This window comes from Trachurus trachurus (assembly GCF_905171665.1).
Source record: "Trachurus trachurus genome assembly, chromosome: 5".
NCBI classification, from domain to species: domain Eukaryota; kingdom Metazoa; phylum Chordata; class Actinopteri; order Carangiformes; family Carangidae; genus Trachurus; species Trachurus trachurus.
In genome coordinates this window covers 8,702,303-8,716,208 of record NC_139896.1, presented here as the reverse complement: position 1 = coordinate 8,716,208, position 13,906 = coordinate 8,702,303, and the positions used below count along the sequence as shown (strand labels likewise).

The 13,906-nt window shown below is 44.6% G+C and overlaps 2 protein-coding genes across 2 annotated transcripts; one reads left to right on the top strand and one right to left on the bottom strand.

Moving 5' to 3' along the window:
• Positions 1-214: 214 nt before the first annotated feature.
• On the top strand, positions 215-5,540 carry myl9b (myosin, light chain 9b, regulatory). The gene is made up of 4 exons (XM_083971770.1): positions 215-337; positions 3,403-3,606; positions 3,820-3,981; positions 4,320-5,540. The coding sequence occupies exons 2-4, from the start codon at positions 3,423-3,425 to the stop codon at positions 4,493-4,495; spliced, it is 522 nt and encodes a 173-aa protein (XP_083827896.1). The 5' UTR covers positions 215-337; positions 3,403-3,422; the 3' UTR covers positions 4,496-5,540.
• A 2,704-nt stretch (positions 5,541-8,244) lies between these two features.
• tgif2 (TGFB-induced factor homeobox 2) lies at positions 8,245-12,963 on the bottom strand (the record flags this gene model as incomplete). The annotated part of the gene is made up of 4 exons (XM_083971248.1): positions 8,245-8,270; positions 9,375-10,746; positions 11,683-11,924; positions 12,960-12,963. The coding sequence occupies 4 exons, from the start codon at positions 12,961-12,963 to the stop codon at positions 8,245-8,247; spliced, it is 1,644 nt and encodes a 547-aa protein (XP_083827374.1).
• Between the last annotated feature and the right edge of the window lie 943 nt (positions 12,964-13,906).

Sequence of the window (13,906 nt, the reverse complement as noted above, 5' to 3'; positions counted from 1 at the left end):
ATGTTTAGGCCCTTTTCTCTAAATAAGGCAGCCTTATCGTAGTTCCTGTCATTTCTGCCTTTTTCCCAAACATCCCGAGCAGCGTCTGTGGCAGTAGCAAGCCGCAGCTTGTGCATTCTTTTGCCTTGTATGGAGAAATGGCCTGGCCTGGGATGTCTTTGTACGGGACAGGGCGGCCTCTCCATTGGCTAGGTCAGAAGGGGGAGGGAACCACCGGGAGTCTCATTCTTTAAACAAACTTTTCAGTAGGACTGCCTGCTTCCCTTCCTCTCCTGTATCGCAACCCAGACGAGAAGGAGTTTAAAGGACTCCCTGTGTACTTCTACCTGAAGCCAAGGTAAGAAAGAGAGCGTGTAAGACATTTAGAACAAAACAAAACCAAAAATAAAAGCTTCTGTTTTGATGTCTTTTTAGAGGACTGGAAGTATGAGGTCTCTGAGTTCAGTGGTACAATGCTCAGCTGTCAGTGAAAGAGAGGATAGAGTTACAGAGGGCTTGTGAAGTGGATCTCTGATTAACGGTACCAGATAAGCTACAATGGAGCCGTTTCATCTGTTAAACAGAGCCCCAGTAGACGATACCTGAGCATACGTTTTATATAATATGTACAAGTAGACATGCTCTGTATGCTTGTGTGTGTTTACTTCCATCTCATCACTATGGCACATTAGACAGAGGAATTTATGAATGCAGCCGACCCATTTAGATCTGGCTCACTCACATTCTCTTAAACACACACACACACACACACACACACACACACACACACACACACATCATCATCATGTCTTTTTATAGGCGATGAGAGCTTAACGTCCACTCGGGTTCACTCTCTGTTTGTGTCTGAAATTCCTGAACCGTTGGCCTTTTAAGTCCTCACCTCAGTAGTGGTGACCTGCGTGACCTGAAGGATGAGGGATGACAGTACCAAAATGTGTGTGGGATTGGGTGCGTGTGTGTGTGTGTGGGGAACAGAGGAGCTTTGTCGTCCAAAGAGGGATAAGAAGGGGACACTGTGGTGACCAAAAGAACAAATACCATTGTCAGTAACAGGCCAAGCCGAGGCACGTCAGCTGGACGCTTGTGTTGCTCAGATCAGAAATAGTTGTCGTCTGCCTCGTTCTATGAATCACCGTTGATTCACCTTGTGCACAAAGCGGGAGAGTTTAGCTGCAGATTCATCAGGGCTGGGAATCCTAGAAGATATAGATTGTGAACTAATCACTCTAGTCAAATAATCCCTCAAGGAATCAAACGTATTGATTCTGTTCTCTCAGGAGACAATACCCCCACTGTATCGCTGGAGGCAAACCAGATAACTAAATTCCTGTGTCTCAAATTGGACTGTTTACACTGACTGAGGCCACTGCACTGAAGTCCGGATACATCCTCTTACACCAGAACAATCGCGGGATAAATCTCTGCATGATGAAAACGTGGTGTGTTGTTGTGTTGCGTTGTGAGAGTCAGAGGCCTTAATCAGATTGAGGAATTCCTCTGTTCCCGAAAAAAAAAAAAAAACTTGAGTCGGAGCTCTGTGCTGTTTTTGTTTCCAGCTTCCTCAGTGACTGTTAGATGGAGAATGGAAAGGCAGAGAGCCAGCCAACGGCACACACCTTCCAGATTTCTTCATTTTTCTTTCTGGCAAAAAAAAAACAGCCGAAGCCAAAACAGTAGTGAAATTAAAGTAAAGACTGATCCAACATGTGTCTGTGCTGTGAGAAAGGAAGGACAGAAACCACTGCTGACAAATTGTGTGTGGTTGGTTGGTATTACAAGGTAGTTACTGACATGCTTCATTTGACACACAAGTAATTAAGACATGGTACATGAACTCCCTTCACTCCGACGTACAGATCCATGTTTGGGTTTAAGCTCAGGACACTTTGATTATTCATTAACATTATAAACTCTGGACAGAGCCCTGGCTGGTTGCTCTGCTTTGCATTGACCATAAAAATTAAAATGCTGCCTCATTTGTTTTTGAGTTCCCAGGGAGAGAGAAAGTTTATACTGCACACACAGATAATAGATCTTCTAGTTAGATAAACTCAGCTTCTCTGTGAGGCCTCTGTGAATCATACAGGGGACACACAGACTCAAGAAATGTAGGGCTATACGGTTAGTTATGATGACAGACCGTGTCACGGAGACAAGTCCCACCGAGGCACTGGTTTGGTGAATATAGGGCAGCAAAGAGCTATTTATAAAAATTATTGGAGGACACTTCAGTGTAGCCACTGCTCTGATGTGTTTAGAGACGAACAGGTTGGAAAGAACGAAACCTAGTAAATTTGTTACAGCCTGTTAAATGGGAAAATATCCTGTATATTGTCTATTATACATTTAATTGTGTTATCAATGGTAACTATACATACATTAAAAATTGTTATTTACAGATTAAAGTGATGAGGAATTAAGAAAATATATGTCTACATATTGATATTCCTTTTAAAAGTCTTAATTTTCTAATGTACCTGAAGCAGCTATAATAAGAGATTACATGCAGATCATGATGGTTTTTAATTAATCAGCCTTTATTTCAAATATTGAATGTTTTAATCTGGACAAATGCTGCATTTATTTAAGTTTAGTTATTAAATGTTAATATTTGACAGGAAGTCAAGATATAGTTAACATTTCAGAATCATCTCACCTCCCCGGTGTGAAAGACTAAAGATAGTACTTTTTTTTTTATGAACTGAAAACACTGAACTCCCCTGAGATCTAATTATAGTGACAAAACGAAAAAAGTGCACAAAACTTTCCAAAAAACACCTGATAAATGTCAGAGCGGTGGAGTTACAGTTCATCTGGTGCCACGTACAGCGCTCCCATCAGTGCATGATGTCATCATTCTTCTATGTGACTCACCAGCCACATTTACCTGCTCCCTCCTGCCTGTCCAACCTGTCCTTCGCCTGCTATTGCCCACTGGGTGTAACACAATCAAAGAGTCACACACATGCACACGCACACACATGCACACACACATTGAATCACTGCAGTCCTGAATGTGAGTGACAGGTCTAATTCTGGGAGGATCTGAAGTCGGCTGCAGTGTGCGCACTGTGGAGACGCGTCGTTTTCACATCCATCACTACACCTGACATTCAGAGAGGATGTGATTCTCAGGAGAGGGGGAAGAAAGAGAAAAACGATTCTCCCGCTCGGGGCAAATGAAAGACAGAATGAGTAGAAGAGGGGCATAAAAAGAGAGAGACGTAAATGTTGTGCTCCAGTTTTAAATTCCTCTTTTTCAATTTAATGCTGAAATCACTCCTTGTGTCAAACAGTGTTACTAAGGAACAAACCCCATGCCATGTATGTTACCCTCTGCAGTGCAGCACTGCCACAATCTAATCTAACCCATGATGAATCATGCTTTCTGAATGTGCACAGGCCCAGATCCAGCCGCCACCATGTCGAGCAAACGCGCCAAGGGAAAGACCACCAAGAAGCGCCCCCAGAGGGCCACGTCCAACGTGTTCGCCATGTTCGACCAGTCTCAGATCCAGGAATTCAAAGAGGCGTTCAACATGATCGACCAGAACAGGGACGGCTTCATCGATAAGGAGGATCTGCATGACATGCTGGCCTCTCTGGGTAAACAGCTTTGTCCTTATTGCTTAGTTTTCAAGGCTGCAAGTGTAGATCAGAGGTTCAAAACCACCAATATAACACATGATGTTTAGTGAAAAGTCTAACAATAGATGCATTTGAGTTGACAGTCGACTCAACTCAGCAATCACAGTGATAAAAGGCCACAGAGCCCAAAGAAAAATGCAGATACATGCAACAGTGTGGTTTCTCCCACAGGTAAGAACCCCTCTGATGAATACCTGGAGGGGATGATGAGCGAAGCACCTGGGCCGATCAACTTCACCATGTTCCTCACCATGTTCGGAGAGAGGCTCAACGGAACGGACCCCGAGGACGTCATCCGCAACGCCTTCGCCTGCTTTGATGAGGAGGGATCTGGTGAGATCTGGTTAAACACAAACAAAACAGAACAAAACACATCACATCGCATCACACTATAGGGATGTCACGATTACTTGTTTTCACAATTAATCGCGGTATTAAGCACCATAATTAATTAATCGTAAAGGTTCCTAAATACCGTCACTTTCCAAAAAGAGATTATATGTATATGTATGAAGTAGTTGTAGTAAAACCTTGTTGCAATACTGAAATTAATTAATGTAAAAATAATCGTGATAATTGTAATACCGTGATTGGTAATCGTACCAAGAAAAGATATAATCGTGACATCCCTATATCTTTCATTGAGCTCCTTTGTGTTCCTTTGTGTGCAGGTGTGATCCACGAGGATCACCTGAGAGAGCTGCTGACCACCATGGGTGACCGCTTCACGGACGAGGAGGTGGACGAGCTGTTCCGTGAGGCGCCCATCGACAAGAAGGGCAACTTCAACTACGCAGAGTTCACCCGCATCCTCAAACACGGCGCCAAAGAAAAGGATGACGAGTAGAGGGAAGGAAGGAAAACGACTCGGGGCTCGGGCCTCCGCACACACACGACCCACCACACATCGGCCCCCATAATAGTTTCCTACCTTTGTGGAGCTTGTAGATTTGAAAGAAATTGAATAGGAATGCATATTTTAATACTGTATAACAATGTATTTTATAAATGGAGAGTAAAATGTGTTTATTTAGATCTATGTGTTTATCAGTGGTAGAATCTTTGGGCTTCAAATGTTCATCAGTGAAGGTCAAACGGACGAGGAAACAAAGCAACTGCATCTCTTGGATCTTTGTAGGGAACCTGGTTGGACTGTTGAGATGCATTAACATCAAAATGTATGTGTGTGTGTTTATGTGTGTGTGCGGGGGGGTTGCCAGATTCAGTGCTATATACAGTACCAGCCATGTTTACCTCCTCCTCCTGCCTATTCGCCTATTAACACACCTGCACAAGCACTGCAACAAGCCTCCCTCCCTCTCTGTCAGTCGTGTCCCTGTATGTTGGAAAATGGATAAAGAAGTTGATTCTTATGTTTTTGTTTATTATTTTTTGACAATCAAAAGTGGGGAGCGCTTCTTGATGAAATGGTTAAATAGAGTTTTTTGTTTTTTTTTAAGTCTAAACTCATGTCGTCCTCCTCCCAATCAGCTGGTTGTGTGTATTTGTTGAAGGATCGGGTATGATTGTGTCGTTGAAGGAATTCAGTCTTTCAAAATGCTCAGGCAAATAATAAAGTAAGTTTATTCGTGCCGTTGACCGCAAAAACGTGCAAATGTGTCACTGTATCATGTCTGTGCTGCACCACTCAAACACTGTCTGTCAAACACAGTCCGAGTTAGTCGATTTAATTGGTTTAAATCACCAAAAGTTGAAGTTTCATACCTGGACTGCACACCTGCAAAACCACGGCTTAAATGCATTTTTTAAAAACATATTTCCTTTCAGCTGCATCTCACAATGCTAACTAAAACGATTAAATTTTCATTACTGTAAGTTTATTTTTATATTTCACTGACATGAACTGAACTTCAGGTCTGTTTGACATTTTCTTTGTTTAAGAGAACAATAAAAACTCAATGTTTCACAGTAATGTGTGCACAATTTGTGTTAAATGGACTAAAACCTGCACTGACGTCAGTAAGTAAATAACCTATTTTAGCAAAACTAAGTTTTAAATTGTTAAAAATTAAAGGTTTTCTGATCTATTCAGGTACTTTTCTCTATCAGATAATAACAGATAATTTATGGTTAATTTTACACCCCTGAAAACTTGTTTCAAATTTAGGATTTTTTTCACAACCAAAAACAATGTTCATTTAAAGTTTTGCGCTCAAAGCTCAACTGAAAAACCAAGCAGATGTTGTTTTACTGACAGTGGCCAAAACGACACAGCGACTGTCATGAGATTCAAATCCTGAAAATCCAGAGACATGGTCGACAAAGTAGAGGTACTACATAAAACATTAACAATGAATGCTTTAGCAAAGCAGTTCGGTCAGCCATGACAGCGAGCCGGTGTGCACAACACAAACTCAGTGCACATTTTCTCAGTTTACATTTAATGTAAACAGAGAAAATGTGTTGAAGGCCTTTTTGATGATGTAGTCTGATTATTACAACACAACCGTTGCTTCTACATTTGCAAGAAAAAGTAGGTGAACCCTTTGGAATTCCCTAGTTTTCTGCATTAATTGGTCATAAAATGTGATCTGATCAACATCCAAGTCACAATTATAGATAAGTGAACCCTCCGGTTTAAAAAAAAAAAAAAAAAGCCACAGTTAGCAAAGCTGAAGTCTAAACAAAGAAACAAGATTGGGGCCAAGGTGCAAAACCTATAAAAACCATTAAAACATTTTGAGCTTGCTGTTCACAAGAAGCATCTACTCATGTGAACCACGCCCCACAGGAAAGATCTCTGAAGACCTACAGTCAAGAATTGTCTCAAAGACTTGAGGTATTCTCAGTCCACAGTTAGATAAGTTGCCTATACAAATGTGAGACCAAAGAGCACCATGACACTGCACAACTCTACTGGGAAAATGTTTTGTGGACTGAAAACCAGGAAATTCCAAAAGGGTTCACATACTTTTTCTCGCCACTGTATGTATGAAAGAGACTGAAGAGAAGTGGCATTTATGAAAAACTGAACTTTTATTCTTTGAAATGCTTATACAAAACACACATTTAAAGTTTAAGGCATATATTGCACGACTATTGAGAAGTTTTTATATAAAAAAAAGGGACATCATCCCTCAGTCGTAGGTTTAAGGCACAGCAGCCAGTCATACTGCCAACGGTCAGTCATGATTCACAACATGAACTTGGAAAAAACAGTTCTGAATGCATTTGGCTGTGAAGAAACTACACAGTTCGAGATAAAGTTCATGCCAATACATACAAAAAAAAAAAAAAAGGAAAAGAAAACATGAGCTTGAAAATATTTACATACATCAACATGTTGTCGTCTCTGATTGGAGCGTCACTTCCCGTCTATAAAACCCAATACAAACCTCACTACATAAAACCTGCCTGCCTAAATGTTCAGCCAGCCATTTTCCAGTATCACAACTGATTAGGTGTTGTCACAGTGGCATGATGTAGTACGAATGACACAAATATTACTTTAATAATTAATATCATTACCAAGTATTAATAACATATTAACTCATATGACCCAAACCTGACATGACCTGTGAAAATTGAGGTATAAATGCACATCAGTCTAGAAAAAGTACCAGTAACAAAAAAAAAAACCCTCCACTGACATGTACAGAGAATAACCGGCAGTGAGACGATGCACAAAAAAAAAGAAAAAAGAGTCAGCGCTTCGATTTCTGCTATGAAGAAGAAAACAGAGAGACTTCCTACGGATGCTGGGGTCAGTGCACCAGCAGTGTTTTGACCTCACATTACAAGTCAGGCCTGTGCACGCGCGAAATGTAACAGACTGAACCGAGCAGAAAGGCTCAACGACACTGGTAAACATGATCATTGTGCTACAGTATTATACACATGGGAACCCAACTCCTCCTCCGCTCAAATGCTACTGTGTTAATAGATATCCAGCTGGCGTCCGGCCATATATTGTGGTTTTTTATGCTAAGACAGTTTCATAGAAACTACAGCTTTATGAATGACATACAAATTCTACAGAACCCATTTCTAAACACAAGGTGGAAAGTACTGATGAGGAGAGAGAAAGAAAAACAACAGAACAACATTTTGATGCTGTTCCTGGAAAAAAAAAAGAAAAAAAAAGAAGCAAATTACATCTGCTACATTTGCTCCAACGCTATTAAGACATTCAGGTTTGAAATGCATTGACCCAAATCGACAGGGAAATCAACATAATTTATCTATCGATCCTCCAAATAAAAAGAAAAAAGAAGGAATCCAATGTTTAAAGTGTTTTGCACCACAAAAGATGAAAGTGTCTCGGCTCTCTGCAGGTGTAACGTTTCATTTCAGCATGATGTCATCAGATCACCTCGCCACTGAAATTGATTTCTGCAACAGATCCAGTGACCTTCTTTCTCCCCTTCGTCCTACACTCAACAGCAACAACAACAACAACAATCCCTGCAGATCGCACACACACACACACAACCACAGCAAGGTCAAAAGACACAGAAGTAACAGAAATAACGTTTCAGACAGGAAACACAGAGAGAAATACTGATCGCTTTGTTTTAGAAGACAAAAGAAGGACGTGGTGTTTGAGCGCGGGAGCTGAGTGGTTGACATGACGATTCACGAGGGCCAGTGAATCCTCAGAGCTATAAAAAGACGGGAAGATAGTGAGACGGGGGAGTGAGAGGGAGAGAGAGCGATGGAGACGACACATCAAGGTGAGTCAGTCGGGCTCGCTGCAGTACAATCAATCTCTCCTCCGCTCATCGGCACCACAAGTAAAACAAAAAAAAAAAAGAAAAGAAGGGGGGTGTAGTGGAATAAAGAACAGACAACATCTTTAAAAAAAAACATCTGAATTGCACAACTATAAAGACTATGATGTTGTTGCTGTACGCAGGAAAAAAGAAGAAAAAAACACTGTCTGGATAACTAATGGGAATGGATGACATGACAGGCAGCCTAGCTATTGATGTCAGTGCCTTTTGTACATTCAACAGAGTCCAGAACTGCTACTGAAGCTGCTGGTGCTCGACATTTTTACACCAACTGAAATTTTGTACAATTACGGGATAATTTTTCTTTCTTTTTTTTTTTATCTCTTTCCCTTCCTCGTTCTTGAACTGTATTGGGAAAGTGTTGAAAAACGGCATCAGAAAAAACTTTTTAACGATACATTTTTACTCTGCACTGAAGAAGAAGAAGACGAAGAAGAAGAATTGCTCTCTCTCTGAGGAACGGCGCCACAGTTTTTCTCAACAGCGTCCATCGAGGAAAAGCGTAATTATTATGAAACGATAAAAGTTGCTGGAAATAGCACGTTGTTACTTCACTTGCACATCTAATTCATTGCCAGGCACGGGCTTGAATGTCAAAGAAGGACTGGTGATGAAGATACATTCTCCTATTTACAGTGTTGTCCAGCCTAAAAAAAAGGAACGTCTGGTCTCTCTCCTCCACAGATATATTTATAAAAAAACAAAAAAACAAAATAGTCGCCCCAGTTCCAGCTCCTTAGTTCACAGTTTCACTCACTGTGTGCAGGCTGTGCTGTGGACCCCACACTGTGGTAATGGGGGTCTTCACCACTTGAAGAGAGCTGGGTTGCCTGGTGTCGGCGTGCACCATGCTCCACACACTTGGCACTACTGCTGAATTCCTCTGGGAGCTACTACTACTACTAATGCTGCTGGTGGAGGAAGGCTGCTGAGGAGGAGGAGGAAGAAGAGGAGCGAGGTGGGAGGTGATGCCTGTTAGAGGTGTGATGGTTGGAGTAGACGTGGATGTCGGAGCTGAAGCCAGGACAGGAAGCGACGCTTGGGCAGAGACGGGGAGAGAGGAGCCGGGAGCCGGAGACAACACCGACGTGGAAACAGGTGATGAACATGGAACCGAGACGGGGATTAAAGGGGCTTTGTGGAACGGCAGGTAAAGCGGGACTCCTATCGGGGGGGTGAGAGAGGTGATGGAGGAGGAGGAGGCGGCGGCGGCGGCTGGAAGAAGCGCTACAGTTGCGGGTGAAGCCAGGCTCAGACTCGAGGTGGCGGCAGAGGTTGTAGCTGGAACAAGGACTGGTGGTGGCACTGAGAGCGGACTCGCTGGAGCCAGGATCGAGACCGGAGCTGATGATGAAGAAGGAAGAAGAGGAGGAAGAGGAGGAGGAGCAGCAGCGGCGGTGGTGGCTGGTTTCTGAGGAGCCGGCTGTCCGAAGACCGAAGCCGACAGTGGCACTAAGGTTGGCAGGTGGGCCGGGAGCAGCTGAGGCTGGCCGGGGCTGGAGGATCGGACCGCTGCGTCCTTCTCCAGGGGGCTCCAGATGACTTTGTTCATCGGGAGAGGAGACAGCCTGGGAGCCGAGACCAGCATGGGAAGTACGGAAGCTGCTGAGGAGGAGGACTGAGGCGCCGCAGCCTTCACTGTCGTCGGAGCAGCCATGGCCTTCTCCATCAGGCTCTGCACCCGGGAGGCGTCCATGACCTGCTGGCTGTCTTCTGGCGGCGGAGTGGGGCCCATGTCGCTGCACTGCTCCTCCACCGGTTCCGTCTTTACGGCCTCTGCTGCTGCCGGTTTGCTCTGGTTCTCCTGGAGCCTCTTCAGGTTCTCCTGCTCCGCCGCCCGCTGCAGAGCCGCGTCCACCAGCAGCCTCAGGTCGCTGAAGTCCTGGGTGGGGAACAGCTCGGGGGGAGTCGGGGGAGGCGTGTTGAAGAGGCCGCCGGTGGGACTGGCCGCCATCGTTGTGCCGGTGAGACACGCCGTGTTGGCCCCTTGCTCCTCCGCTTCCCTCAGCAGGCTCTGCGTGTCCAGCCTCATCAGCGCCTGGACCGACCGCTCTCTGTCCGGGTAGCCCGCTCCGGTCAGGATGGCCGTCGCCGTGCTCCCGAGGAGACTGAGGTCCAACGTGGGCGCGGAGCGGATGACAGACGGGCGCTGCTGAGACGAGCCGGAGGAGGAGGAGGAGGAGGAACTTCTTTCCGGAGAGCTGGCTCCGCCTCCGTTAGACGAGTGGCCTTCGCCTTTGCCGCCGACCTTGCGGGAGATGGTGAACTTGGTCGGGTCTTTGCCGTCCTTGCGTAGCAGGTCGGGGAGGAGGCGGCGGCGTGCGTTGATGAACCAGTTGCATATCTGTGGACAGAGTGGGCAATTGGAGCGTGAGCAGAGCTGACAGGGACAACTTACAACAGAGAAAAGGTAGTAATGGAAAGAAAAAGTCAGAAAACTAAGGACGCACTGTTGAGATTACTGATGAAGGATTCGTTTGTGACCTGAGAACTTCAAATTTCTCATTTAGCTGGATCCAAAACTAAACCTTTGCAACACATTTCAAAGACTAAAAAACAACTCGATCTGAGCTCTGTGATTTCAGGAACCACCTACACCTTCTTCTTCATCATCGTCGTCATCTCCATCTGCAGACGAAGCCTTACTCACCCCCTCTAGCGGCGCTGCCTCCCACACGCGGAAGCGAGTGCGAGACAGACGGAGATGAGAGCTCTTAGAAAAGCTGGCAATGATGAAGGTCTGAGCTCAAATATGCTGAGCCACAGAGGAGGAGGCAGCCAAAGGCATGCCAGTGAACTGACTGCATAACAAGAAACTCTGCTGCTGCCTCATGCTGATCTGTAACGTCTTATCTAACGCAGCCCGCCTGTTTGTGTGGGTCTGTGTGCGAAGTGGGAAAGAGGAAACGTCTACCACTGATGCAACAAAGTGAAAAGAGAAGGCTGGAAGTGTCCTACAGCAGCACGGCACGGTGAAACCATCTGATCGTTGCTTTGCTTTCACTTGTTGATTAAAAAGTAAGTGAGAAAAACTAAAATTCAATCAGAGTTGCAAAAGAAAAAACTTGTATTTGTGTGTTTTTTCCACCATAGAAAATCCAAATCATGCAGATACATTCCTACTTAAAAAAAAACAATTCTCCAAAATGCAGAAACAGTGAGGACCGCAAATGTCATTTCCTGTGGTAAGTACCGAATGCCTGGGAAAAACAAAAGAAAAACCAATACATAGATAAAAAAATAAAAAAAATAATAAAATGAATGAAATGTCACTCCTCACCTGCAGCACGGAGAGGTTGGTCTGCCCCGACAGACTGAGCTTCTCCTGCTCCGACGGGTAGGCGTTGAAGCGGTGCTCGTACAGCCAGCTCCGCAGAATCTGCACCGCCTCCTTGGGCAGGTTGCCGCGGCGACGGCGCTTCCCAAACAGCCCTCTTCCCGACAGGTCGAGCGGGGAGCCGTCATCGCTGTCCGACACAGCCGAGGAGTGCTCCTGCTCCGGGCGATGCTCTTCCTCCAGAGCTGAAAGAGGAGGAAGGAGGAAAGAGGAGGAAGAAGAAGAAGGTTTTCAGTCACGTTGGCTCTGTCTGTCATTTACCAAAACACATTTTAAATCACATCTGCTAGTCATCAGCTGCTCGTTGTACAGGAGGTGGCTCAAAATCCTCCATGTTGGATCTCTATGTGTGCAAACATTTTGCCACATATGAGGCGTGGAGATGGGAGAAGATGATAACTGTTTATGGACGGCTGTTTGCTCACCTGGCCGGCTTCTTCTAACAGGCAGATGTTTGCTGTGATCCACTCACATATATAATAGTCACATTTTTCCACAGTGGGAGAAGCTATGTGTGTGTGTGTGTGTGTGTGTGAAAGAGCTCAGACTGGTCAAATAAACAATAACAAATGTCTAACACTTGCGAACAAGTGCAATAAATCTAGTTGTCAGTTACTTTTAACCTGCACTTCCAACCCAGCGTGGAGTGAGATGGACTCCCGACTTCCTGGGCTGAACATGTTTAAACAATGGCTCAGTGGTTTGAACTTTGTTGTGTGTTTCTTTCTCTCTCTCTCTCTTTTTTTTTTTTTTTTTTTTTTGCTACCCATGCTCGGCCACTGGAGGGAATCGCCCCCCTTCAAAATGGAGCATGCCTGATCCCAGGGGTGGGCCACAGAATGCAGTAAATGTCTTTCTCTCTGGGGCTGGGGTGAAACCTGACCCCCAGGGCAGCGCCTGTCTTCACAAAGGAGATTGTGTGCATATCAACATCACAGTAGCCACCGGCCCAGGAATCTATTGACCATGCAAAGGAGGGCCGTTTTCACCTCACGCCAGTCAGTCAGTCAGTCAGTCGCAGCTCAAGACCGCTGCAGCAGTTTTTACGAATCTTTTCAAATCTGCATTCCTCTACAAACGAGGGATGTACCGGACCAAGTTAGAAAAGTGGAGGTGGTGGTGGGGGGTCTAAAAACATACAAATGCTAATTCTAACTCAATGCATTTCCCTCCCTTTAGTTCCTGTAAATGAGCTAAATTCCACTGGTGACTTAACTTACCCATGTCAGACTGAGTGAGGCCCAGCTATCAGAAATTAAAAACACAAAACATCCACTTAAACTTAAATTTCTGTACATTTTCCTATGTTACTGCTGCACTTTTCAAAATCCTGTTGTGATTTTGCAGACTGAGCTCAGTCACAGCAACAGTGAAGTAAAAAAAAAAATCTCAACAGTTTCTGACTTTCAGTTTAATTTTGCTCAGTGTGGATGCAACACATGAGTGCCTCCCATTAATTAGCCACAGTTGAGTGTGACAGAGGCTCCAGTTATTCTAACTTCTAATAACAGTCTGTGGGAGAGACATGATGGAGGCCACAACAAAGCTGCACTACTCCCACCACACCAACACCCCCTACCCCCCCACCCCTCTCAGATCCTCTGGCTCCACTGTACTGACATTTAAACGTCGGTCACAAGGCATCAACAGTCCACATTCACTGTGGGGGAACGAATCCAGTCAGATGAAATAAAAAATTTTTTTAAAAGCCACCCAGACAGATGTGAAGGCAGATGTTGGTTTTGGTACAATATGTCACAGCAGCGTGGCACAGGGCTGTCAAACATGGACAACTTTATGTGTGTTTACAAAATGTCCCCAATCTGCACAGCAGCACACAGCCGCTCAATCTGTGGCCTGTTGGTTTGGTTTTTACATTTATTTTAAAATTTATATAGAAAAAAAGTTTTAAAAAAAGCTCAACAGTGCTCTAAACTCTGACCACATTTTGAATCTTTAACACCAGTCCAGTGAACATCAAACAAGTTTTCACACGCCATGTGTGATTCGACACTATCAAATTAAAAAAAAAGGTCCAAACTGCACAAATGTTGGGTCCAAACTGTTCAAACCCGAGGAGCCACTTTGGCTAAATTAGCCATCTGGAGCGCACAAAGGACGCACAGCCTCCCGCATGTCGCTCCGCCAGATGGACACCATGCCTGCC

Coding starts and splice junctions, on each gene's coding strand:
- myl9b (XM_083971770.1), top strand. CDS start 3,423: ATGTCGAGCAAACGCGCCAAGGGAAAGACCACCAAGAAGCGCCCCCAG. Junction 3,607..3,819: donor TGACATGCTGGCCTCTCTGG/GTAAACAGCTTT, acceptor TTTCTCCCACAG/GTAAGAACCCCTCTGATGAA. Junction 3,982..4,319: donor CTTTGATGAGGAGGGATCTG/GTGAGATCTGGT, acceptor CTTTGTGTGCAG/GTGTGATCCACGAGGATCAC.